General features: G+C 34.7%; 3 protein-coding genes across 9 annotated transcripts; 2 read left to right on the plus strand and 1 right to left on the minus strand.

The window, feature by feature from the left end:
* Window positions 1-117: 117 nt before the first annotated feature.
* Window positions 118-3,082, plus strand: LOC132912596 (NEDD8). The gene is made up of 4 exons (XM_060970134.1): window positions 118-259; window positions 337-354; window positions 720-832; window positions 1,357-3,082. The coding sequence occupies exons 1-4, from the start codon at window positions 242-244 to the stop codon at window positions 1,439-1,441; spliced, it is 234 nt and encodes a 77-aa protein (XP_060826117.1). The 5' UTR covers window positions 118-241; the 3' UTR covers window positions 1,442-3,082.
* Window positions 881-22,892, minus strand: LOC132912592 (broad-complex core protein isoforms 1/2/3/4/5-like). 7 transcript variants are annotated; one of them, XM_060970126.1, is made up of 6 exons: window positions 22,362-22,888; window positions 22,006-22,200; window positions 21,733-21,930; window positions 21,134-21,644; window positions 21,001-21,060; window positions 881-1,147 (listed from the first exon to the last, which is right to left on the minus strand). In XM_060970126.1, exons 2-6 carry the CDS (start codon window positions 22,189-22,191, stop codon window positions 915-917), a joined length of 1,188 nt encoding a protein of 395 aa, XP_060826109.1. In that variant the 5' UTR covers window positions 22,192-22,200; window positions 22,362-22,888; the 3' UTR covers window positions 881-914. The 7 variants fall into 7 exon arrangements, with proteins under 7 accessions (XP_060826109.1, XP_060826108.1, XP_060826111.1 ...); XM_060970125.1 differs by lacking the exon at window positions 881-1,147 and adding an exon at window positions 2,811-6,146 and having other exon boundaries at window positions 22,362-22,890; XM_060970128.1 differs by lacking the exon at window positions 881-1,147 and adding an exon at window positions 2,811-5,259 and having other exon boundaries at window positions 22,362-22,886.
* A 460-nt stretch (window positions 22,893-23,352) lies between these two features.
* On the plus strand, window positions 23,353-26,438 carry LOC132912635 (conserved oligomeric Golgi complex subunit 4). The gene is made up of 10 exons (XM_060970217.1): window positions 23,353-23,504; window positions 23,593-23,790; window positions 23,894-24,268; window positions 24,348-24,556; window positions 24,640-24,835; window positions 24,925-25,172; window positions 25,241-25,463; window positions 25,537-25,803; window positions 25,887-26,072; window positions 26,139-26,438. Exons 1-10 carry the CDS (start codon window positions 23,433-23,435, stop codon window positions 26,394-26,396), a joined length of 2,232 nt encoding a protein of 743 aa, XP_060826200.1. The 5' UTR covers window positions 23,353-23,432; the 3' UTR covers window positions 26,397-26,438.
* The last annotated feature ends 430 nt before the right edge of the window (window positions 26,439-26,868 follow it).

Genomic DNA, 26,868 nt, shown 5'->3' on the forward strand with positions numbered 1-26,868 from the left:
CAGATTTTTGGCCGAATTTCTTCCATACTCATCGGCAATCTCCCTGCTCATTTCTGCTATCGATATGTACGTTCCCGAATTACCGTTAGATGGAGGTATAGAGACTTCTCACTAGATATGGTGAAGATAGAACATTTTATTCAAAGTTCAGAAAACCGCATACGTGCATCTTTATGTCAATAGCTTTTAATTTGTAACCATAGAGTGATTATTTATTAAATTGTCTTTTAAAACATAAACAATGTTGATCAAAGTGAAGGTAAGAACATTGACCGGCGGAGATGGGCCTACGACATTTATAACAAGTTCTGAAAATATATTCTAACCTTGTTTCAGACTCTTACCGGAAAGGAGGCAAGTAACTGCAAAATAATCTTATGTATTTTAAATACAATTTGGCGATTTAATATGTAACATAACGTTTATTTATATATACACTTAGAAAAAAGAACAGTTATAAAAGTAAAATCATCATTCTAATAAAATCGTGTTGTCAGTTAAAAATAGAAAATTTGACACTTGATGTAATTAATAATAATGTATTATCACAAATTAGAGTTTGTTTCAAATAACAGATATATTCTTCCTCTATTGTTATTTACTATTACTTACACATATTGTTGTTTACTATCAAGTTTCACAAATACGTCGTTAATATGTATGATTAATAGATGCATATTTAAGTTTAAGAGCAATCACAGATATCATTATTCTCATAGATTGAAATAGATATAGAACCTACAGATAAAGTAGAAAGGATTAAGGAGAGAGTGGAAGAAAAGGAAGGGATACCGCCTCAGCAACAGCGATTGATATTTTCTGGAAAGCAAATGTAGGTATCCTAATTGAATATAAAAATAATATACACGACTGTACAAGATAATTTGCTAAAGAGAAAATTATGCTTTAATGTTTCATTCGATATTACTTTTAGTATGAAACTGCTTAAAGCATGGTGTAACACATAGCCCTACATTACAATAAGCGCAATAGTAACGAGATTCCTTCCGCATACCCTTAGATGCGCAAACTTTACATCTTCTTGTAGCATTCATCTTCTTCGGCGTTGATGGAACATACTCTGGAAAGTGACTTTCTACAGTCCTTACTGAATCTGAGTTGTATAGTTGTCCTGGTTTTCTGGTTCCTGTTCCATCAATTATGATATTTTAACATCATTTCTTCTTATTTTCCCTTGTCAAATATATCTTACATTTACATTAAAATCAGAACTGTATTAATTAATATTCATAGCTGTGTGTATGTGTGTGTGTGTGTGTGCGTGCGTGTGTAAGTTCTTCATTATTTAACGACTGTGAATGTATCGTGAATATAAAAATTTTTGTTGTCTTTTAGGAATGACGAAAAAACGGCGCAAGATTATAAAGTTCAAGGTGGATCAGTACTGCATTTGGTACTCGCATTAAGAGGGGGTTTATAATTACGACATTCCTTGTTCTGGAATGTATGTGCGAGTGTGTGTGTGTGAATATTACAGATTGTATAAGATCAGCCACAAATATAATAGGATGCTTTCCAATGTTACATTCGCTGCGCTGTGTTTGCAAGGACTTGTAATCGTCTTTGTATCTCTCTTTGATTGAACGGTTACATTTAGAATTGAAATAAATATTAATAAAAGTAATTTAGTTATAGAAACCTAATGCTTGCATAACCAATATCGTAATCATCTTTCAATTACATCTATTATGAAAAATATCCGCGTACAATATTTGTAGTATGAATCTAATTTTCCTAAGTTTGTGAAGTCCCCATTGAAGCGAGACCCGATCCGAATTTGAATAAATTTCGTTCGAAAATTCGAGCTCGTATCATTTCAATATTAGTTTCTATGATATTTGCTGTTATGAGTTGCCAGACTCCACTTTGTTTTGAAAAATCGTTGGCAAATGTTGCAGTACGCGGTAGAACTCTGCGACTCCTCGTGTCTCGATGTAATATGCCGTAGAAGAGCGGGCTGCGTTGTAAATGTTACACCGCATTTATTACAGAACCACCCTGGCGAATGTAAACTCCATTCCGGTATCCTTGTGTGTGCCTCTATAAATTTATATCTTCCTATAACTAACGCTGCAATAACATTATATCGCAATAAATATTTCGAGACGAATTTTATTTCTTTCAGAAGTACTTCGCGATTGTCAAATACTAACATAGGTAAATGATTTTAACGAACTTGTTTTCTATACGCGTAACAAATGATACTTCAAATCTCATAAGTCTACTTATTATTACATAAACTAGTATATAGAGTAAAATAATGGATATCACAAGGATAACCTGAGATCTTTGACTAAATATCAAATGTAAAAATTCTCAAAATTTGATAAAAAATTTTTAGTTGTCCGGCTGTCGGAGATATTTCCAAGAATCCCAGGAACATATATTTTTCGCGGTATACTGGTCGGTTTTTACCGCAATGCGTATTGTCTGTGAAACTGCAAAATATCCACTTTCCTATTATATTAAAAAAGAAAAGAAAAAAATATGAAAAGAAAAGAAAAGGCAAAAGGAAAGAGTATGTTCACACACCACAAGCAGAACAGAACCGTAATCAAGAATACATTTAAAAGAAGATAATTGTTATGTTCACATTTATATCTTTAATTCGTTGTAAATAAATACCATAAATCGAGTTGAATGTTATTAGAACGCATCTAAGACTTAATATGTATCTAGTACGTAAGAGAAATGCATCGAACCTACGTCTGTTCGCAAATTTTTGCCTCGATCGCAATTTCTATTTGATATATGCATATCACTTTCCTGAAAGATATCAACACTGGAACTTCCATTGTAAATTGATTTATTTACATTGCTGTAATAACATTTCAAAGCATACTGTTATGTCACTTTTAACTCACAAGCTCACAATTAATACATATACTTAACACGTTTTTAAATCGAAATAAAAAAAGCTTGCTGCTACCGGCGCAATTATTACTTGACCATGTTGTCTATAGACAGTTTGCATTTGTTCGTCTAGGTACGTAGTGCGTTCCGCGTTCACGATATATGGTTAACCATGAGTTTATGAAATAAAGTTTCCACTCAAACATGATATCTATGTGTATCGTTCCTTTCGCGAAAGCTACCCATGACCTGTTAAATGAAATTCGTTACTGCAAACACATCGTTCTGATAAATGCATTTAGTTGTTTCTCGCGTGTGTGTGCTTTTAAAATACTGACAGCTGCTTAAATATCATTTAATCGATGTGACGATAAGACAATTGCTGGTTGTGAAACCAATTTAGTAAACTATCGTTAACACGTCAACTATCGTGCGATATACATCGTATGAATTCACGCTGTCACTCTAACATCTTACTTAATATCTAAAAGAAAAACGCATTGCAATCAAGTACATGTTTTACTTAACATTTAGTTAATGGCATAAATTCTGATCGAACGTTTACGAGATATCTCGAAAACTTCGACTTTACCTTGAAACTTGGTGCGATTCTCAACAGCGAACATCTATGTTTAGAACTACGCGTAACTCTACGATTAAGTGCTTCATCGTGCATAAACAATGTCTTTCATCGGACAAATCGATCTCTCCTTACGTATAATTTTGTATCGATAGTTGAAACGGAATGCCTGTATCTCGCGAATCAATCAATTCGAGGATAAAGTAAGAAGCACATCTTATAATTCCCATTAAGATACACGTAATCGAAATGACTGAGCTCTTATCACGCTTTACGTTCATTATTTTTTAATTAAGATTTACTGTGTCGCATTACAAATCTAACATACAATAGTTTCACTACATTCAAGCTTGAACATATCGTTCTAAAATATTATCGAGTAATTACCCCTTATTTAATTTTATTTATTTCTAAGAATTTCATTAGATATGATCTACTCACGGGGATTAAATAGAATTTCCGTAAGGCTCATAGCGTAGAATAATCAAATAACTTAAGTTAATTAGCATTATCGATAAAATTAATTTATAAAAAAGCGACACGCACGACATTTAAGCGGTAAAGTTGGAACTTTTGAATGGTAACGCGACACTTCTCGGCTTCATAAATCGCGAAAGAAAATAACGAATAAGAAAGACCGAGTTAAGAGACACAATCCGAACCGTATCGAACGATCGAAAATTACATTCTCGTCATATGGATTATCGGTGAACGAATCGTTTCGTTCAATTTTATACAGAGACAATGTTTACACGAAGCCACAGACGAAAAGAATAAAACTTTCAGTTCTCTTATATTCTCTTATACGCGTTCAACTGTGGTAAACATCTGGAAAGTTAATATGTAAAATGTAAAACTAGATAATTGTGTGTAAGGCACTGTCTATGCGATCCTTCAAAGTAGCTAAGTTCATCCTTATCGAAAAAGAAAACTCGAGCACGCGAATAACAGACGTGTAAACAGAGTCCGTGTAATATCAATATTGAGGTTGTTATTTAAGACGATTTTTACGACGAGTGCCGCATGTTTCATTTGATTCGAGTACATTATGAGTGGAAAACGGTTGGCTGCTCACAAGTATAGCTTCTACTGAGTCGCAACATTTAGTTGTAGTAATACGCATCTAAAAGTCTCGAAGAACGCCATTACTTGCACGCTAATGCAACGCATTTGACTCGACCATCCTGTTACTCGCATCGAAATATCGTAATTCTTCTATTGATGATATGGATATCTTGTATTTCATACATTCTATCGCCTATCGACTAATGTACACAACTGCAAGTTCGTCTGCACACTGTCGATAATCATCGCTTATCGAAGAAACTGTATTATCATCGATCTCGTAGTGTTTCACTGCGAACGCAATAGTTATCGAGGGTTTTTTAACGCTAACGTGTTAATAATCGGGCGCGTAACAGAGATCCGTATGGAACATTGTCGACTTAAAAGTTTGTATCGTGTAAGCGAAAATACGATAAGAGAAAGAAACGTATTAACAATGGCTTAAAGTACTGTACAGTATTGACTAGAATTTTTATAGAGCGGAGACGCGTTAATAACGTTACACATTGCAATTAAATCTTTCGATTTCTTATCGCTTTACATTAAAAGCATAGCGATGAGAAACGAAAGTAATATAAAAGCATACGCGCCATGTGACTGTTCGCTTATCTGAAAGTCGAAAACGCATATTACCAGTATAGCAAAGGGGTAAGTATTATGTATCAGCTTGCGAAAATCAGAGAATTAAGAAGTCCGTGGATATTTATTTCCCGAAGAAGAAAACGTGTACTCCTATCTTTCTGCAGTAAAAGAAACCTCGTACCAGACCAGCTTTTAGATACTGTACCAGAGGTATCGAAAGAATGAGATCGGGATTAGAAAATGATAAATACAAATTAATTAAGTCCCATGTTACTGTCCTCAAACTTTCTGTTTCACGCGAAAATTAACGGCAACGGTTAATATCATAAAATGTTACGCGAACGTTAAAATATTCCAAGAACTATGCAAGCAACATAAGATTCTACAATTCTTGCCCCTGTCCGATTTTAATACTGTACATAGGGAGAATACGCTAACCAAATGGTTCACCTCAATGTGTACGAACGACAAAATACATGGCGAAACATCGGTTATTTTAAAGGATGGTTCGGTAAAAACGAGTTACTTCTCGGAGTAAAAAGAAAAGCGTTGACACATTGACGATGAACGACAACTGACGGACAAAGAAAAGGAAAAATGACGGCTGAAGCTAAAAACAAAAGAAAGGAAACAGAAAAGGGAGAGATTATCGAGGGAAAAGATCGGAAGATATTTCTACTTGACGCGAACAAACAAAAAGAAAAACATAGGGGGACCAGGGCGGAGCGAGAAGCAATATTTCTCGACGCGTTCGAAAGAATTTACGAGTCCAATTCGTTTTTCGAGCTGCGCTGCTTCTGGATCGTTTTTTGCCATTGCATGTTATGTTTCAGACGCATGTGACGTCGCAGGTCGGTTCTACGACTGAGAGTGGTGTGACATAGGATGCAGGTAGTCTGGTTGCGATGCACTTCAAGGTGCTGGGTCAGCGAAGCAAGGTGCTTGTAAACGCTTCCGCAGAGTCTGCACGAAAAACGCCCTGGACCCTGCATCACCACTTGACCAGTTGTATCGCCAACATGCTTCCGATTGCGTCCCACCCCCCCTGCAACACATTAATAGCCACGTGACCCGCCGATTCCTCATTGCTTTCTAGGCAATTACATTTCATAAACAAATTGAGGGGACAGTAACACGTAACACAGACTAGATCATTGTTCTACCTGTGCTGGATGTACCGCCTTTCCAATCGGAAATGATAAATCACCATATATCGAATCCTCCGTTGATTTGCGTTTGTTCTCAGAGCCGACTCGTACGTACCGGTCGTGGTCGCGTCATCGTCGCGTCGATACGACAACACGATACGCACAGTAAATACGAAAACTGATTGCTTTATCCGGTTTATGCGGCTCTGCGAGTTGCAATATCAACCAAGGATCCCTTTCGAATCATTACTTCGTTCTACAAATATTTTTCATTTCATTCTATCTAATAATAACTTACATCGATGCGACTCGATGTGATTCCGCGATCTTTATGTATCAACGTATTGCCACTAATATTATATGCAGTAATATTATATTAATTAAAGTCCTATTGGTGTGTCAAAATTGAGAAACAAAAAAAAAGAAACGTAGTAACTGTGAGAAGCGTGAAAACGTTAAAGCACAATTTAACATGGTACAGTGACAACCGCCAAAAGTAATAATTCAATTATACCGTGTTCAAAACAGAATCATTAATCGATGTTAATTAGATACTTTTCCGTATTCATTTACGAATATCAGTACTTGATACCTACACAGACTACGTTATAATTAGACATCGCTGAACATACGCAACGTATTCTGTAACCTTTAGCTCGTTAGTTAACACAATAGGTGATCTTGATAATGTCGACTCATCGAGCGTTTTATGTTTTGCAGACATTAGTTCTATCGCAAAAATTTATTGTACAATATCGTACGTGTTTAAGTTCCAGTAATAAAAAAATGCGAAGCTTGTATCTATCGTTTGTGCAACACGCATTGTATAAAGTGTAACAACTCGTTATATACTTACTCATCTAGATCGATTCGTATTAAAGTAACAAGTTTAGTAAGAATGTAATCGAAATTTGAAATCTTCGATTATGTTTGAAAAAAGAACTCTGCAGCATTCACATTTTGAAACTTTATTCACACATATTTCTTTTTTTCTTTTTCTTTTTTTTTTTCTTTTTTACTTACATTGTTAACTTGCATAAGCCAAACATAAGATCGTGATAATGATATATTATAATATTTGTATATATATTTTTTAATATATTTATATTTATATATTTGTATTTGTATATTTATATATATTTATATATATATTTATATATATATATATATATATATATATAGATACTTCTTATTTTTATAAATAACTAAAGAAAGAAATATCAATTTTTCTAAAGTAATAATTGGCAATCTTGTACTTATTTGTATTGTGGTTTCCGAGGAATGTGCACATTCGTTTCCTTTAAATTGAACGTAGACGTCTATCCATACACAAGTATAAGTAAACGCATGTACATTTCAATATATTTTCTGCTTCTTTTGTTTAATTTGTAAAGTAAATTAGTATAAATAAAACACGGAGGGGGGGGATAAAAGTAACTTAGAAAGGAATATATCTCATCAAACGTAGATTTGCTCCTCTAATAAAATATCGTCGATTTTGAAAAAAGACGATTCGAAATTACACAATAAAACGTATACGTGCAAATTGTGCGAAGTAAAATATAATAAGCACGAAATACATATATATTATATACTCTCTCTATATATATGTATATATAGAACTATAGAACGCATGCGATCGCAAATTATAACTTAAGCATCATTAATTTGCATAAAGAAAATTTGCTTCTTCGCATAATAAAAGAACGTTACTAAACTGTTGACCCATCCGTTAACTACCACTGTGATGTTTGCATTTCTGTTGATAGTGATAGTGATACTTCATAAATATCTTCGTATAGAAATTAAATAGAACAGAATCGTGCAAGCATCGAAAATCAGCGGCATAGTCAACGTTGTGATTAATTTACGACAATTGCGCTAAATTGTTCCCTTTTTAACATTCGTCAACTAGCTTCGATTTGTACTTGGTCACGTCACAATCAAGTTCCGCAAAATATAAATTTAACGCTATGCTCGATTTACAACATGTTAAAGAACTTTGGCATACAGCGAGCAAGAGATCATATCGCATGTTGTCTGTATATATAATCGAATAATAGCCTCTTTATAATCGTACAAAAGTAAACGACTCGAACCGAATTAACTCGCGTAATAGAAGCCAAGCTTCTTTCGATGTTACGGCTCTTTGGATTAAGATAAAACTCTAACATAGAAAAACGGAACCAAATTAAAACTAAAAAGAAAAAGAAACAAGCAAACAATAAGCATAATATAATAAAATTAACAAAAAATAACATAAGGTAAAGATATTAACTCTTATATTCATATTATCATAAATGTATAAACGAAAACAAAGTTCTATCTAATTTTCGTAGATAGGCGAATATGTGCACGTATATGAATTCGGCAAGCCTCTGTGCTTATAATTAAAATAGTACGGCATAATGAGTATGTTTAATATCATAAACGTATATATTATGGCGAAATTTTGGTCCGGAAGTAACATACGGATTCTCCCAGACAAACAAATGAGCAACATAATGCCAATTACTGTCAATAAAGAACAGCTTGGTCGCTAAACACAAATAAAGCTTTTGTTTGCTCCACTTGAAAAAGAAAGAGCAACGAAAATGGCACGTTTCTCTAGTACTCGATCGTACTTCCAATCAATGATCGAATGCATTTTACACGTTACAACATCGTGAGTACGAATCGTTCCTCGCCTCGAGGAAGGTTTACGATCACGCGCGATGTTTCGCGAAGAAGAAAACCATCAAGATCGATCGAGATGATTGAAAATAAAGATAGAAACTTCTAACGGCCGATCCTGAAACTGAAACTTTCGTCGAGGCGGAAAAACTTAACTGAAAAGACATCGAAGCTTCGAAAACGATCGAACGTTTCTGTTCAGTCTCATAGTCGATCTATCGTTCAGGATTCTGCGAAATTTGCATATTCACGGCCGATCGTACAAAGAAAGATGCACATTCCTCCTTACACGCTATTAAGTACCGAACTCATTTGACTAGATAAAATAATTTGCCTTTTTCTTTCTGATCTACTGCATGTCTTTGGTTATAAAAAACGTTAATACAAGGTTTCCTCGTCATTACGCACGCGATATCTTCTCTTCCTTCTTCATCTTCTTCTTCATCGTTTCCTTTTCCTCCGTCTTCGCCTTCTACTCCTTCCCTCTCCACCTCCTCCTCCTCCTTTTTCATATGCATATATGGATGTACATAAATGGACGTACACACACGCATGTGTACAAATGACTAGGGTATAACGTAAAGTGTAAGACAGGTGTCTTTAACATAGGTTTCCCGTCGACGACTAGAGTGACATTTCATGATATATACATTTCTAGCGAATTTCCGTGTTAAATTCGAAAGATAGGGCGCTCGTGATGTCCCGTTTCTCGATGAATCAAACAACACCGGAATGCTAATCTGCTATAGGTAAAAACGTAATAGCTTTTTGGTATGTTTAGCTTGTGGCTACGATACCTTACTTACTCGTTTAGCAGGAATAATATTCACGTAAAAATACCTACGTGTTAGAATCTAAAGAGAAAATATAATCAGAAGCATATGTTCGTAGGAGAGTTGACGCGTGCTATATCGACTCGAATAGTTTATACGTGTACGAGTCAAGAAAAAACATGGCAATGACAATAGGTGAGATATAGGTTGAAAGAAGAAGGGGACAGAAAGAGTGGGAGAATCGCGCGCGCGTTTATCCTCTTTTCCGTCGACGGGTGAGTGGATCCGGCAGGATATGTTCACACTAAGGAATAGGACTAGATGTGATTCTTTCGACGCTGCTTTCTCTAATGCGTATAGTAGTATAAGTAGCATTAGATTCGAGGCCAGCGGTAGGGCTTCCGACGTTTTGATGGGCAATCGCGGTGGAGGAGACGGAAATGGGCGTCGGCAGGGTGGTCGTAACATCGGTCGCCGTTGAAGCGCCGCTAACAGTGGAGACTATGGGAACACCGGGAACGGTGTTGGTGGACGCGGTTCCGGTTCCAGTTGGGGTTGCAGACCCAACAGCGGCTGCGGCTGCGGCTGCTGCGGCGGCGGCTGCTGCGGCGTTTGCGACTGCAGTTGCAGCGGCGGCGGCGGTCGTCCCGACGCCCAGCCAACCGTGCCGATTTTTTAAATGTCGCTTCATGTGCGTCGTGCGGCTCAGCACTTTATGACATACCGGACATTGAGTCGTTCCTTTGTGCATGTTCATGTGTTTGTACATCGAGTCCCGATTCCAAAATGTTTTACCGCAGAGTTTGCACGAATGCGACGGCTGTTCGATGACCACCGTACGAGAATCTAAATCAGATATAAACGTTCATGGTAGTACGTACGCCCATGTTGTGCGAGCAATCAGACACTCACGAGTATTACGTCTATCGGTCTTTAATCTCGTGCTCTCTCATCTTTTTGCGTATCGTCGTTAAAGCGCGAACGATCTTTTACACAACCAATACTATTCTCATTGATAAGCATTAGAAAATATCGATCGCACGCGATTTTTCGCTGTTTTCTCTAATTCGTTCATTTCCTGTACCTTCCCTTCTTTCCTTCCTTTCTTCCTTGCTTCCTTCCTTCCTTTATGCTTTTTTTCCATTTTCCTTCTCTCTTTCTCCCTCCCTACCTCTTCCTTTCTCATTCTCTCTCTCTCTCTCTCTTTTTCTTTTATCTTATTCAATGATAATTACTTTTCTGTTATCCTACTTGCAATTCACTCGATCTATGCATCAACGGCTCGAGGAGACGAACGATAAGAAAAGGCAGCACACACGATGAGTTGTACAAGGAAGAGCAACCACGAGGTGGTAAACACGCAACTTTAAACTTTTGGAGCGATCATGCTACTGTGAATTGTGAATACAACGTTTGAACGACAACCAAACAATGTATATACGTACAAAAAATGTTCAATATTCATGCAGAAGAATATCAGAAGTCCTATTTCAAGGTATATCGATCAGTTGCAGTTAGAAATGCAATTGAAAATCACAAAACAAGCATCTTGTAATTACGGTGATCACACATTTACCTTATATATGATACAAAAGAAATTAGATTTTCTGTGAATTTTCGTTAAACGCCTGCTGTGTGCAGTGAACCGACAATCATGTATTCCTTTTGATGAACATACGTCTATTTGTGAGACTAGGTTCATGATAATGTTGTGAATATCGGGCGATAATCACGAGTCGTCATTGGTTACATTTTCGTGGACGCGGTTAACGCAAGCGCTTGTCAACGGAAAAAAAGGAAAAGAACAAAAAAAATGAAAGAACAAACGAAAAAAAAAACAAAAGAACGATACATCTTATACGACACTTTTATTTTTCAGACCACGCATGTACGTACAAAACAAAAAGCAATAACGGTGTATGGTAATTCTTTGCGCCAAACACATTCTTTTATAATATGTACAAGCTACGATGCAATGACTTATCTTTACACAATAATTTGTTCAAAATTCATAACTATAACAAGAATTCCTTAGTAAGGAACAGAGAAATCTATCGTCTTAAGTTCCGTATTTCCAAAGAGATGATTTGTAATATTAGGAAAAGAATCGAACTCAGGAGCATGAAAGGCAACGTGTTGATTTTTTGTTTCCCTCTCTCTATCTCTAGTATCGATTAATTAAGGTATCTCTGGTATGTTTCGAACAAAGATAACAAGTATAAAAAATCAATTGAGCGTTCATGAAAAATTGTTCAACCATAAAATAATAAAATTATAACCAGTGGGTTCCCATAATTTATATATAGATTACATAATTATTATGTACACGATATGTAACAATTCAGCGATCATGGCGTAGGTCATACGTATTACTGTTTACGGAGTAATGGATATTCCATGTACATACGTAATAACACAGTTTTACGCTTGGTCGTTGCCGACTATCGTGATATGTGTACACGAATAAAATATGAAAGCGAATTGAAAGTAAGAGCCGAAAGAGGAGAAGTGAATGCAAATGATTTCTATCGAAACAGTAGTGGATCGATTTCGGTATTTCCTCGCGTGGAGTTCAAAGTACCAAATTAAACGTGAAATTCACAGCCTATGATAATATAAAACCAGCCTTGCAATTCTTACAGTTTGTTATTCAACTGTTATAAAAGTCATAAGTATTTCTAGTTGTGTGAAGTTTCGTGTTATTTAACATTAATACCATGAACATTTAACATGTGACAGCGCATCGTATACTTCCGAGCGAAAACAGCCTGACAGATCGGACAAATTGTGTCACCCCTATGTATACTACGATGATGCGCCAAAGAATCACCACGATTATAAGTACGACCGCAGACATCGCATACCCAACGACCACTTCGATCATGAAGAGGCTTATGCCTACGTCTGATCCGCTCGTAGCCGAGGCTGGTCTGTTGCTGTTGTTGTGGTCGTTGCTCCTGTTGTTGCAACTGCTGCTGCTGAAGCTCGTGTTGATGCTCATGATGATTCCCAATGGGCGTTGTATCGTGCGTAGATTCTGCGCACACAATCCAAATTGTTCCCATACACACAGACAGCTTCGTACTTATGTGATAAAATTTCACTGTTTTGCATGTTTCGAATCTTGAAAACGGGACTTTAATGTTTTCTGCGGTTTCGTTCATTGCTTGCCCTTGCTCTGTATTATTTTTCTAATGTCAATCTATCATGGAAGTAACTTGGTTGAATTTTGACGCGCTGAATATCTTGAAAAATAGCGATCGTGACTTTTGCCTCGCGAAAAGGAAGAAAAGAAATAGGAGCAAGGGAGTAAGATCGCGAAGGGGACACGTCTTAACGGACGGCTAAAAGACAGACAAGCGAGTGTTCACAGAGGATTTGGGGCACGTATCGCAAATAACCATCGTCTTCTCGAGCGTGACTCGTCTCATGAAAGTATATCTGCTGTATAGCCACTGTAAGTTGAAAAATTCCCACAAGCATGTTTAACAAAGCGTCTGTTGCTAAAGAGAAAAGAGAAGATTTTCTCGAGTACCGGAACAACAAGAAGCTTGAAAATGTTAACGTTTCTGTATCGATAGCTACGGTAATACGAATAACCGAATGTTAAACAATCGATTTCAACGTTGTCCTTTCGTTAATTATCTTTATGATCTTTGAACGAGTGAAACAAAGGATGTAGTTTTTGGAAAGTTTTATTATAACTTTCTAACAGTGATTCAAATATGAAATATATCTTTCGAGACTGTTTTAGTAAATCGTATACAAACATCCTGTAATAACGTAAAACTTTCAGCTATAAATAGATACGATGTATTAAAATGTAAAAATTAAACGAATAGGTATAGCGCATCGCACCAACAACAGTCGCATTTCTCTCGTATTTCGAATAAGTAAATAATCGTTTACGAAATAAAACAAAGTGTAGGAAACAAAAACTAAGATCGATCGAATCTTACTTTATAGCGACACGAGTAAAAAGTACTAATTAATTCTTTGAATCGCTTATTTTCTAAATACCGTTTCTCTCTGAGGAACTTTACGTTTTCTCGCGTCATCTGTCGTTGATGGCACTTTGTTCGAGTCTACTGACATCAATCAGTCTATTTAACACGAATACAGAAAACGATTGACAATAAACCAATCGATTCTTGCCGAAATCTCTCGTGTCTGTTCAAAGATTTAAATATATCAAGATTTAATGCGAACGATAAATAGAAGAGGTACGCATAAGAGTACGAAAAAAATATTCCGGAGATTAGAACAGCTTAGAATCGATATGATACTGTTGAGTCAGAAAAAAACCATATATATATATATAAATATATATATATTTATATACATATGTATGTATACATATATACATGATATATATAAAAAAGTAATAAATCATATTAAAAACAATCACGTTAGAAACAATCACGTTTTGTTTGGACGAGAGACACGCGATGGTCACCGATCAACAGTATCACGACGATATCGATCGTTCAGCCGGTTCTTTCTATCCGAAAGTAAAATATAAGGACGATAAAAAATAAATGTCTCCTCACGAGGCAGTACTATACGATCACTTTCGAAAGTTCAATTTAGCGTCGACACTGAACGTGCACTTGTGGATGCGCAGCAAATGAGCCTTCATGTCGTAACTTCGACTGAAGATGCGCTGACAAATCGGACACCTGGTTTGCCCTGTATGCAAGTCCTTGTGCAGTGTCAACGACATCGGATGCTTGAAACCTTTCCAACAAATTCTACAGCGAAACAATAATTCTGTATCCGTGGACTGACCGTAGTCATCGTCCGAGACGAGGTCCGCGGTTGCAGGACCGGCGCTACCACCCCCGCCCCCTGCGGTATCTCCTGCTCGTTCTACAAATAAACACAAACACACAAGATCACCTCTATATTAACTAGAACACACTATGTGCCGTATGCAAACTTAGATATCGCGTTCTCGACAAGAGACACGATACCGTTCAGTACCTTTCACCTCTGCTTCTTACGCGGTCGTTACGCGATTTAGTTCTTACGAAAACACCGAAAAATCCTTTCCTATCGTCTCTGTAACCGCAAACGCGAACGCGAACACGAACACGAATATTGATATGGATGCGAATGCACAGATCATTTGAAATTTCAACGATCCACAAACTTTTTCTTAGTATTCGCGACGATATATTCAAGACGATGGATCGTTTACTTTCCTTCGCGATTTCGGGCACGGTCGTTCACACGATGTGCGTTGAAAGCTTAAGCTGATTAGATTAAATCTAATTAGACCATATAGAGAGACAGAGAGCATATGACACCACCGAAAGGAGATACAAGCCCGACAAGGCCCCAGGCTATTGAAATACACCGAAATACTACCAACCACACGATATACATATAATATACTTCTAATATTGTAATAACTCCATTTATCAAGGAATGTGGAATTCATTTCATTTTCCTTTCCTTCCTCCATCTTCGTCTGCACGTTTAGTTAGTCTTTCAAAGGATCGTTCGCGTGACGTGGGTTTTAAGAAAGATAAGCTGTCTTCAATTACAATATCGCTTCGATTCTTTTTATTAGAAAGTTCGCATGTGTTTCACAACTTTCTTCTAAAGTTGTTCGTTCGAACCGAATCTTTTATAACGTTTCACGTTGCGCTTTTTATCGACCCAACGCCTTACATAACACGAGTATTTGAAGGAAATTAATTGGACGGCATTTTATACTTGCGAATTCGGACTTTTTGTGAACCGTATAAATCGACAAATTTGATTCTGAAAATCTATGCTAGCGGGAAGATTAAATCAACCAGTTCTTCATACTATGAGCGATGTGTGCAACGATGAATGTCAGTCTATAAGTGCTCGTACTAGAAAGCACACTATATCGTTATTCGCCTTACGATTAAGTCCATCAGATACATACAAATACAAAAAGCATTCATTCGACACTATTTAGCCATTAACAAACTTAATTATACGAGATCTTCGGAACGTTACGACAATGATAACGATAATGAACATAGGATTTTTATAAAACGCCTTTTTCTCTCGTAGTTTGTACCAACGAAACGGTTACTACTGACTCAATAATAGTAACCGCGTGACACAGAGTAGCAAAATTCCATGTATATGTAACTGTATGATTAAACAAGTTATTTTTACCCACTAGTCGACTTATCGCGTAATGAGTAAGCTGCTTACTTTTCACATATCTATAAGTTGAATATAATTGGACCGTGATTATTGAAACGAAATCGTTAAATATAATGACGTTCGATTTACAATGTGAATGTTTCGTGAAATGTACCAAGATACAAATAAAAATGATGGTAAAAATGACAAAATAATACATGCATAAAATATCACCACATATGCGTACCTCGTAAAAGAAAAAAAAGAAAAAAAAAAGAAAGAAGGATGAAATAGACATTAGTACTCCGACGAAGGTGACCAAGTATTTGTATCTAAGTACCATCGACAAAGAGCCGTAGAACATTATCATATAAATCGATAACGAATTTACTCGTCGCAGTCTTATGTAGATATAAAGTCAAAATTAAATTAAATAACGTTTCTTCTATTATGCTAGTGTGAGCATATGAGACGATCAAGCCATCGAGCGCGGTCAAGTTACTAAGTATAAAATACAAACGGTTTGAAGGAATATCCATTGTTTGGATAATAACCGATCAGTTAACTGATAATTTACGACTAACATGAATCATAAATAAGCACTAAATTGTTGTTACATTGTAAAAAATAGTTGACAGGTGGACAATACTTGCAACGAAGCAAGATCGTGTTCGGAGTATGATAGGTTTCGAACGAGAACGTTCATTGTTACTTCCTTCACGAAGTAGCCTCTGTGTCGAAAGACCAGAAAATAAACGATTAAAGTATTCTTAGATTGTTGAACAGATTGAATTGTACACGCGCGCGCGCATACATTATATTAAAATAACAAAAATGAAAACGCAACACTATCACATAAACGTATTATGCATTTCCTAGCTGTTTCGGCGAGAAGGTTGCGTGCGGAACGACCACGCGTCCACATCGAGAACACGCGAAATGCGCTTCGCACCCAATAATTTTGCAGAATAAAACCGACAATCACAAGGCACGAAAGAGATTACCGGTTGAAAACTAACGTGGAGAGTAAACGTACGAAAGCAGGATAATAAAATTATTCGCGATCGCATCAGAAACAGAAGGAAAAATAGTAAAAAAAAAAATCATACGTTTGCTAATAAATACACATGCGTACAACTTGGCCGAAATATAACATTTTCGATATCGACCAAAGAGGAAAAAAGAAAAGAGAAAAGAAACCAACAAAGAATGTTGTTCCCGTTCTAATGCTCATTTTCTCCCTCTCCCTTTCCCTCTCACTCTCTCTCTCTCTCTCTCTCTCTCTTTCTCTCCTCTTTTTCTCATCTTCTGTTTATTCCCCTGTTGTTTCTCACTATCAATTCACGTCGTTTTCCCTTTTCGTAGATGTAACATACAGAGGAAGTCGAAAAGCACAAGGGGTGTGTGATTAGTCGAGTAACGATATTAACTCAGGGTGATCGGAGGGGGCGAGTTGGTGCTATGGGGGCGGGATGTGCGGGATGGCGCGCATTTTGTGAAAATCGACGAAACATGGCCAGCGGCACAAACAGGCATTGCAGGGCCAACATTTGAAGCGCGTCTGCCTGAGTTTTCCACGTGATGTGACCATTCCGCGCTGCTTGCAGTGTACACATACTTTTCCGTGACCGTTTGCTTTGCTGAGGCTATGCGGCTGACCAGATACGTACGTAATCCCTCCTGAAGAAAACACATTGGCCAAACACTTCGGTTAGTCAATTCTTAAGTATATGTGCACATGCAGGCAACCATTAGTAAACAAATTTCTTTAACGACCAATCCCAGCACCAACCAATCCCGTAGCCGTGAAAGCCAGTCTAGAGTATCAGCGATACCAATACCAACGATATATTTTTCGTACGTGTATGCGTGTATTTAGATGGAAATGTAACATTGCCAGGTGCTAGCCGAATCTGTCGATCACCGGTCTTTCCTTCTCGTTTTGTGTTTCTCTTCTCGAACTCCTCGATCGAATTTCTCTCATTGCTTCCCGCCTCGATAATAAAATCGTTACATTTTTAACTTTTTCTCCTTGCTACCACCCCTCCCTACTTCCCCTTCTCTTTTTCCCTGCGTTTGAAACGCAGTCTGGCAACTATCACGTATCATACGTGCGTTTGATACATTTTACATACGTATATAGCACGTATATCGCGAATGCTGCTCCTTCCCATTCGAAAATCAAGTCCTTCGTGAATCATCTTTCTCTTTTTGTCTTTGATCATCAAAAAAGCCGTTCGTTCACATGTATTTCTTTTAATGTATCTTTTATTTTATTTTGCTATTTTTAACTTCGTTACGTGCCTCTGCTGATCATCGTTCAGAAATCGTACTGCCTGTTCGGGCATGTGTACGTTTACTCTCTGCGCTCCAAGATTTCTTATTTGCATGAACGTAAAACGACAATGTCGTTAAAGATTTGAAAGTATCAAGTTGAAGCCTGCCTGGTCGTTTTTATATACAGAACAATATATTAAAATTCCGATAAACGATTGTGTTGCGCTTGGGTAATCGACTGTAAGTTTGAAGATCGATCGACCGACGCTTCACCGTCTTGATAAATAATTCTTCGATTCAGTATGTTATCGCCAATTTGCTGAAGAGCAATAGGTCGGCACACGATTACAATTTAACATCGCTTCACGCTCAGTTATAAAAAAGTTTAGCGCGTACAGCGCGAGCAAAGGAGAGTAATCCACGCACACACACACAGCACTCGTAATTCTAATATAGAGCATCAGTTCGATCGCCCTTCCGCGCATTAATAATAACATACAAACATCCTCCTGTATCGTTTATATCGTTATTTACATGGTTATTTCACGCCTGAAATATTGTTACATGAATTGCATACACGATTCTATTCCTTTTTCGGTTTACAGTTTCCGAACGGAATTTTCAATACAAAAATTCTTCTAGAAACCCTGTTTCCGGGCCTGTTTCCGCACGCAAAGGTATAACTATCGGTAGATATTAAATTCGCGTTTGTTCGAATAATTCATGCTCCTGTTTTAACGATCAAACGATAAACACAAAGAAGCTTTGTTTACCTACCTGCCGAAATTGACTTTTGAACAGGTCAAATGTATTTCGGATCGGGTCGCGTTAAAAAATTCTTTGCGGAACAATTCGAATTATATCATGTCTGAAAATAATCGCGCTGTAACAATTGACTTTGACGTTTCTACATAAGAAATGAAAGTTTATTGACAAAATAATTGAACGTTCAGTGAAATAAACATAATGCTCCCATTCCTATCGTGTTTCAAAGGCTTATCGATTCGACCTAAATATCGGATACCCACGCACCCACATTGAGTTTTTGGAATTTACGGTACATTATATAAAAGAAGAAATGAGTATATAACAAGATGTTCGGATACAGAAAAGGATCATTTACATGCCATTATCGCCAGCACCACCACCATTGCTACTTACTTCAAATTAGTTCTTTTACAAGGCTACGAAGTTTTGTCGTAAAAAAAAAAAAAAAAAGAGAGAAAAGATGAATATACAAGCTTGCAAGTTAATCTTAAATAGCAATACCGATTAAATTTCGCAAATCATACGAAAATCATAGATACAGGAAAACGAAATAAGTATTTCATTTACAAATCTGAATTTCAATCGATGCGTCGAATTCATAGCATTAGAATATACACAGAACCGTGTAATAATCTTTTGTTTTTTCTTTCTCTAAATTTTCATCCATACTTTTATTATATCTACATAAACGATAGAGACAACGATGAAATTAATGAATTTAAGATTAACTTTGCATGCAAGTGAAATCAATATGTGAGATATGTATGTATTTGCACCACACACGTGCGTGCGTGTCCTGCGTACAGTTCTGCGGATTCAAAGAAATTACCTCATACCAGCGTTGAAAGATATTTTAGTGTATACACAGAAATATGCTTACAGTTAGTGCTCGGAAGGAACGCAGTAGTGGCTTTATACGAGTTATTAAGGGAATGTTGATGATTGTCGGCACACATACAGCACTTGGCAATGCTTACTAATATCTACAGTTCAACCTACACCCGAGTGCCTATGCCATACATTTACATCCAAAAACCATGCATATTTTATATTATAATACAGTTAAATGATTAACGGAAATAAAGTAACATTTTTTCACAATAGAAAATGCATTTTTTTTTAATGATTCCAAGATATTTGCATCGATATTTTACTACACGATCGTTTTGGTTAACCCGATCCTGATATTTTTATTAAAATAATAAATTTACAAACAAAAAAGGTAAAAAAAACTATTTTAAACGTAAGATCTAAAAAATCTGATATTCCATAAATCATAATATTTTTAATGCGAATAAACTTTTTTACAAAATTTTTAATTTCTTGTTTTTTTTTTTTATAAAATCAAATCTATAAGTAATAACTGGAATTTTTTGTCTGAAACCTATTCATCTTGAATTAATAAAAAATCTTTGCTACAACCACTATTAATGGCTTTAACTTTATCAGTGTTTAACAAATCTTTTATGTGTAACGATAATAGAAAACTGTATCTACATTCTATTAAATTTTTACACTTTACGTCATAAGAAGTTCACGCAACTTTCTTTCAAATTAAATATATAATAAAATTAATCCCCTTTCTTCTATGTATATAGTCTGCATAATTTTATCATCAAATTTCGAATAATTTAAAGTAAATAGAAGTTATATGTAAAAATACGCATAAAAATCATTTTGTACCCATATTCAAATAGTTCTTTATAATATATTAATGATACATATATTGTAGGATAACCATAATTCGGTGAAACGAAAATTGTTTTTTTCACGTTTATAAACATAAAATGCACTATCTATCGATAATTAAATATCATTTTAAAATTAATTAGGAATCACTAGCATCAGCAATATATGGGTACAAAACTTAAAGTTAGTTTACAGTGCCATTTCTCTTAATTAAATCTTCGATATAAATATCAAATATCATCATATCTGATTCAAATTGTTGTACCTATAAAATACTAGGAATTACAGATTCTATTATATTATGTACGTTTTATTGGTAATAACTTCTTAATACAGTTCTGGTAATTGTTAACATTTCTTTTAAAAAATTAAAAGATATGGCACAACATTATATCATGTGTCATAGTAAGGTAAAGTAAATACTGATTAGGGAAACACTTACCCTGCACTGCTTCTTGTGTTAATCTTTCTCCAGAAGTACTAGGTTTCGAAAGCAAGTGCCCTAGTTAACAAACAAGATTATGCAACATATCCCTCTATGCTTTAAAAATAGAATAAAATAATAAAAATCTTACCAACATCAGTTGTTTGATGTTTGAGATCCAAGCTATCTGAAGTAGACTGATTGCTCGAATAAAATGTCTGAGTGATATCAGGTTTCTGATCATGATCAGGAGTATTAGATGATGTATCTTCTATACCAATCTTATTTAGCGAACTGTCTCCCAAACTTTGTTCTTCGTAACTACAGCTACTTCCATCTTGTACTAAATATTCAGGCATTTCCAACTTCAAATTTGGCATTAGTGGTATTATTTCAACAGGATCCGAACCAGTCGTTGATTGATTTTCTGAGGTTTTATTTTCAGAATCTTTTGAAGATAAAGCATTACTTATAGTTTTATCCGCATTTGTATTTGCATTTTCTCTACATTTTCGTCTTTTGCTCGGTGGAGCATCAGGCTGTAAGTCAACAGCATGATAAGGCATTGGAGATGAAGGTGACTTATTTCTCTTGTCTGCTGCTGTTTTGCTAGAAGCATTTTGAAGTTGAATTTCAGGTTCATTAGGAATTTCTATGTCATCCTGAAACACAGTTTAACATGATACAAATGCATTATTTTAATTTAAGCAGAAAATATCTAACCATATTTAACAATTTTGAAAAACATACCTCTACTAAACTATCATTATCTTTTCCTGTACCATCGGTAAGGCCCTGAACAGCAAGCAGTTCAGCAGTTGTTAAAAAACTGGCTAATTGTTCCTGAACCACATTTACTTCACCCTGATACATAAAATCAACCAATGCAGCCAAATCATCATATTTTACATTACGAAATATTATAACAGGATGCTGACATGGATTTTCCTAAAATAGAATAAGTATCATTTATAAAATATATGTTAACAGTAATAAATTATTAAATTCTTAATTTTACTCTACCTTAAATAAATCTCTAAAATATGTACTACATGCAGATAATAGCATTTTGTGTGCTCTTATTCTTTTTCCTTCACAGCTTAAAGTTACATCAACGAGATCTTCTTCTGTTCTCAGTGTATCAAAAGCACAAGTAATATGTTTTAAGTAATTATTCCACCTAAGAGAAAACTGTTGGCTCGAACCCATGCTGCTTTTCTGAAATAAGACAGAAATATTGTCCAAATGTAAAAAAAAACATTGGCAACTTTAACAAAAGTGTATAATCACAAAAATTAGTATCTACATAAAATTCATAGAATGTAAATTGCATTACATATTGTAATTTCCATATTTAATATTCTTAAACAATAGTTTACCGTATTTGCAATTAACGAGCTCCAAAAATAATGAGTCAGGTCAAAAATTTGTAGTCTTTAATATGTAGCACGGTTAAATTGTCAGTAACGATCCTAAAATGACTACTGAAGTGATGAAATTATTTAAAAAGCGTGGAAGTAGCGTTGACTTGTTAGTCCTGATACGTTTTGCAAAAAATAAAAACTGTAAACAGTAAAGTGGAATAAAATTTCATGGCACTGTAGGAGGTTTCACGGGTTCCGCATGTAGATGAAAAGTGGCGTCGTTCAATTAAATGATTTCAACGTTATGTAATTGCATCGCGCCAGACGATCTTATACACGTTAAACGATTTTTCACAGAATTCTGTCACTTTAGAAGTTATACTTTTCGATTAAATGACAGCTGGTAGCCATTTTCCTTCAGGAAAACGCGTAAGATGCGCGGAAAGAACTCAACTTCCTTTAGAAACCACGCGCGATGCGTGGGACGATTCGATGCATGTGTGGAACACCTTAAAGGCGTTGTCATTGGTGAATTTTCATTTATACTGATATTCATGAATACGACTGATCTCGATTTTTATTCGTTCGAGTATACTTTGTATTTCATTATAAAAATATTCAAAATTAATCAATATCTAGCAAAATTCTTTTAGGATGTTTCGACTATAAAGATGCAATTTTCTAGCTCAACCAAAATTTGAATACTGTTATTATTAGTTTTTCATATTTATTATATGTATCAATGAAAACAATAAAATATATACCTATGAATAAATAACTCAAGAAATACAAAACACAAATAACTATTAAAAATATGTAACTTTTATTCTTTAATATAATCATAAAAATTATCCAATTACAAAATAAAGTAAATTTAAAGATTCCGCCATATATGTCATAAAATGTTTTTTTAATACGATAGATTATAAATTTCTAGCCATATATATATATATATATACATACACACGGTTGAATCGTCTTTCCCTTATGTTATTATTTAGTATGATGAATTTCACGGCTTAATAAAATTGTTGAATTTTAAACTATTCTAGGTGTAATGTAAATTTCGTATTCTGCACTAGTATAATGTGTATCATGGATTTATCTCCAAATCAAGACAATTTGACACATATACTTAATAAATTATCAGAAGATGAGGTTTCATCATATCTTCTTTCCAAATTTGATTCTTTCATTTGGATTTTTAAAAATCAGGTGTATTTAAAGAGTAATTACTTAATTACAGGTTAAGATAGAAAAAAGTTTAGAAAATATACTTTCAAAACAATGTCATGTAGAAGCAAAGCTCCAAAGTATAAGTAAGGTATTACCTAATATTGTTATAATACGGACAGAAGGAGAAAAGTTCTGTAATATGATTAGACGTACTAATGAACTAGCAGAAAATGTAAGTGCCAAAGTAAGACAATTGGATTTAGCAAGAGTAAGTTGAGCTGCAATATTGACTACACTATTGATAATAATTTCATTATTAAGTTGTTTATCATATAATGCATCAAGTTTAATTACTTATTGTTACATTATAGAGCAGAGTATACGAATGTCAAAGACGTGTTAATGACATTCTTGATTTACAACTATGTAGTGAAGGAGTAGCTATGGCATTGTGTAATGAAGATTATGAACAGGGTGCAGCACATGTTTATCGTTATTTATCAATGGATCAACAATTATTAGAAAGAACAGCTGAAGACATTTTGATGGATCACACTAGTGTCAGTTGTTCTCTAATTACATTACAACAAGCTGCATTACAACTCAGAACTGTGGTTACGCATAAATTTGATGAAGCAGTAAAATTAGAAGATCTTGCATCTGTTGAAAGATTTTTCAAAATATTTCCTTTATTAGAGATGCATACCGAAGGCCTTAAAAAGTTTTGTAGTTATTTATGCACAAAGGTAATATATTATATTATATTATATTATATTATATTTTAAACACTATAAACTTTATATAACTGTGTATTTCTAACATTAGTTGCAAGAAACAGCTCAAAAAAATTTAAAAGCAGCTTTAGAAATAAAAAGTAATGATAAAAGGGCGTCAGTTATTTTTTCTGACACTATGACATTACTATTTGAAGGAATTGCTCGTATTGTAGAGATACACCAACCAATAATCGAAACATATTATGGTCCTGGAAGATTATTAACGACAATTTCTATTTTGCAAAAGGAATGTGACAGGTATATTACATGTATTTATATTTATAGTGTATATAGGGAAATTGTATGTACTTTCAAAAATATAAAATTTATGTTTTAAATAGACAAGTTAAAAAGATTATTGCAGAATTTATGAAACACCGCTCAATATCTAAGAAAGTACAAATTGTAAATGATCATGTTCGTAAACCAAGTTCTGAAAGAGCAGATCCCAAAGAGTTTGACTTGTTATTGGGAGAAATTACTATAATGCATTCACGTGCAGAATTATACATAAGATTCTTAAAACGAAGGGTTAAAGTAAGTTAAATGTGTTTTAAATACTCATACATACGTAAATATTTTCAAATACTTCAAGGTTCTATAAAATTATAACATATTTATTCCAGAATGATGTAGAAATTAGTGTAACAAATGATGCACAATACAAAGATCTAATAAATGAATTCGAAAATATTATCAACAATTCTGATTTAGCACATGGTATGCAAGAACTTTTAGGTGCTTATCTTGCTTTAGAAAGATATTTCCTCGAAGAAAGTGTAAATAAAGCACTAGGAATGGACACCTTAGATCAAGATCAACAAACATCTAGTATGGTTGATGATGTTTTCTTTATAGTACAGAAATGTATTAGGTATTGACAAAATTTTATAATTTATGTTTAATTCAAGTACAGATAAAATACAAAATTTTCGTGTGTAGGCGTTCTATGTCAAGTTGGAGTATAGACGGTGTCTGTGCTGTAGTTAATATGGCTTGTGGAATATTAGAAGGAGAATTTGCAAACAGATTACGAAATCGATTGCGACAAGGTTATCCAGCAGGATACTTAGATTTGGCACAAGCTTACAGTGCCCTTCAAACAAGTATACAACATGGTCGTCTACAAACTTCAGATACGGAGCTCGCCCGTCTAATGTTTTTGGTAGTATTAAGTACAAAATTTACAGGTCTTGCATATTTTATAGGTTAATTTGTTTTACGTATTTTATTCATAGGCCTATCTAAATAACACCGACGTAAGTATCGAATATGTTGAAACGCTATGTAAAAGTCTTAGTACAGAAATAGATGCGACGTTTCCCAATATGCAAAGTAAAGAAAGAGGTAAAATTGACAGTTGTTTATCCGGCTTAAAAGGTGTTATGTCGATTTTACGAGCGGTTAATGATTATGGTCTAGAACAATTACGAGTAAGCGCTGTCAAACCGAGAGTCACACCGTGGGTCGATGCATTCTTATCAGTGGATCATCATATAAATGAGGTAAACAAAGTATATAATCATAAGAAATGATTAAAATGAGTTAACGAAGTAAAAAACTCGTAACGATTCGTTAATATCCGTAGGATGACTTATTAAGATATGAAACAGAAGAACCTTTCGTACAAACTTTAATTATGAATTTAGAAGGTTTACTTCAAAGTTTTAAGGGAAGTTTAACAGCATCTAATTATGATGCTTTAATTGGTCTTCTTACTGCTGAAGTAACAGCTCGTTTAGAAAAAGTTGTATTAAAATCTACTTTTAACAGAGTATGTATATTTTATGATTTTATTTTAATTTTAATGTTTATTTCCTAATAATCAATAATTTTTTAGGCGGGAGGCCTTATACTTGATAAAGAAGTAAGGTCATTAGCAAGTTACTTAGCCGCTGTTACTTCATGGTCTGTACGTGATAAATTTGCACGATTAACGCAAATAGCTACCATATTAAGCGTTGAAAAAGTAGAAGAACTAGCAGATTATTGTGGTGCAGATGCAATAGCATGGAGATTAACACCTGCTGAAGTTCGACGTATTGCTTCTATGAGGATAGATTTTCGTCCCGAGGATATAAAGAGATTGAAACTTTAATTTTTGTTGAATTATATTGGTATAATAAATAATAATAAACAGTCAATTTATTTTAATATTTTATTTCTGCTTAATGCATAAATTATACAAAATTAAAATACTATTTTGGCTTAATAATCAACAGCATTATTAGTATTACTTAATTATTATTAATACATATAATACATCTTATTTTTGTCAAATTATTCTACTACTAGCTAATAATACTAATTACTAATAACTAGCGATACCACTAACAATTCTTAAATTTTATGATCGAAGTCAAGTTTCAGATATTTTTAAAACATACGGCAATCCTTAAAAATTTATTAGACATGTACAATCTGTGAGCATTTTTAAACTATTAGATTTATAAAATTAGTACTTTAATAGTTTACTTTCTTTATTAGTAACGTTATTATCATGTAATCACACAGCTTTTGCTTTCATACAGCTTAAATCTTACACTTCTTAATATTTAATATGTATGATT

The sequence above is a fragment of the Bombus pascuorum genome, chromosome 12 (genome assembly GCF_905332965.1).
Source record: "Bombus pascuorum chromosome 12, iyBomPasc1.1, whole genome shotgun sequence".
Taxonomy (NCBI): domain Eukaryota; kingdom Metazoa; phylum Arthropoda; class Insecta; order Hymenoptera; family Apidae; genus Bombus; species Bombus pascuorum.

Coding starts and splice junctions, on each gene's coding strand:
- LOC132912596 (XM_060970134.1), top strand. Junction 833..1,356: donor ATATTTTCTGGAAAGCAAAT/GTAGGTATCCTA, acceptor GTTGTCTTTTAG/GAATGACGAAAAAACGGCGC.
- LOC132912592 (XM_060970121.1), bottom strand. CDS start 22,191: ATGGGTTCGAGCCAACAGTTTTCTCTTAGGTGGAATAATTACTTAAAA. Junction 21,645..21,732: donor ATAATGATAGTTTAGTAGAG/GTATGTTTTTCA, acceptor ACTGTGTTTCAG/GATGACATAGAAATTCCTAA. Junction 10,542..21,000: donor AACACAAGAAGCAGTGCAGG/GTAAGTGTTTCC, acceptor TATCTGATTTAG/ATTCTCGTACGGTGGTCATC.
- LOC132912635 (XM_060970217.1), top strand. CDS start 23,433: ATGTGTATCATGGATTTATCTCCAAATCAAGACAATTTGACACATATA. Junction 24,836..24,924: donor TCTTAAAACGAAGGGTTAAA/GTAAGTTAAATG, acceptor TATTTATTCCAG/AATGATGTAGAAATTAGTGT. Junction 26,073..26,138: donor TAAAATCTACTTTTAACAGA/GTATGTATATTT, acceptor ATAATTTTTTAG/GCGGGAGGCCTTATACTTGA.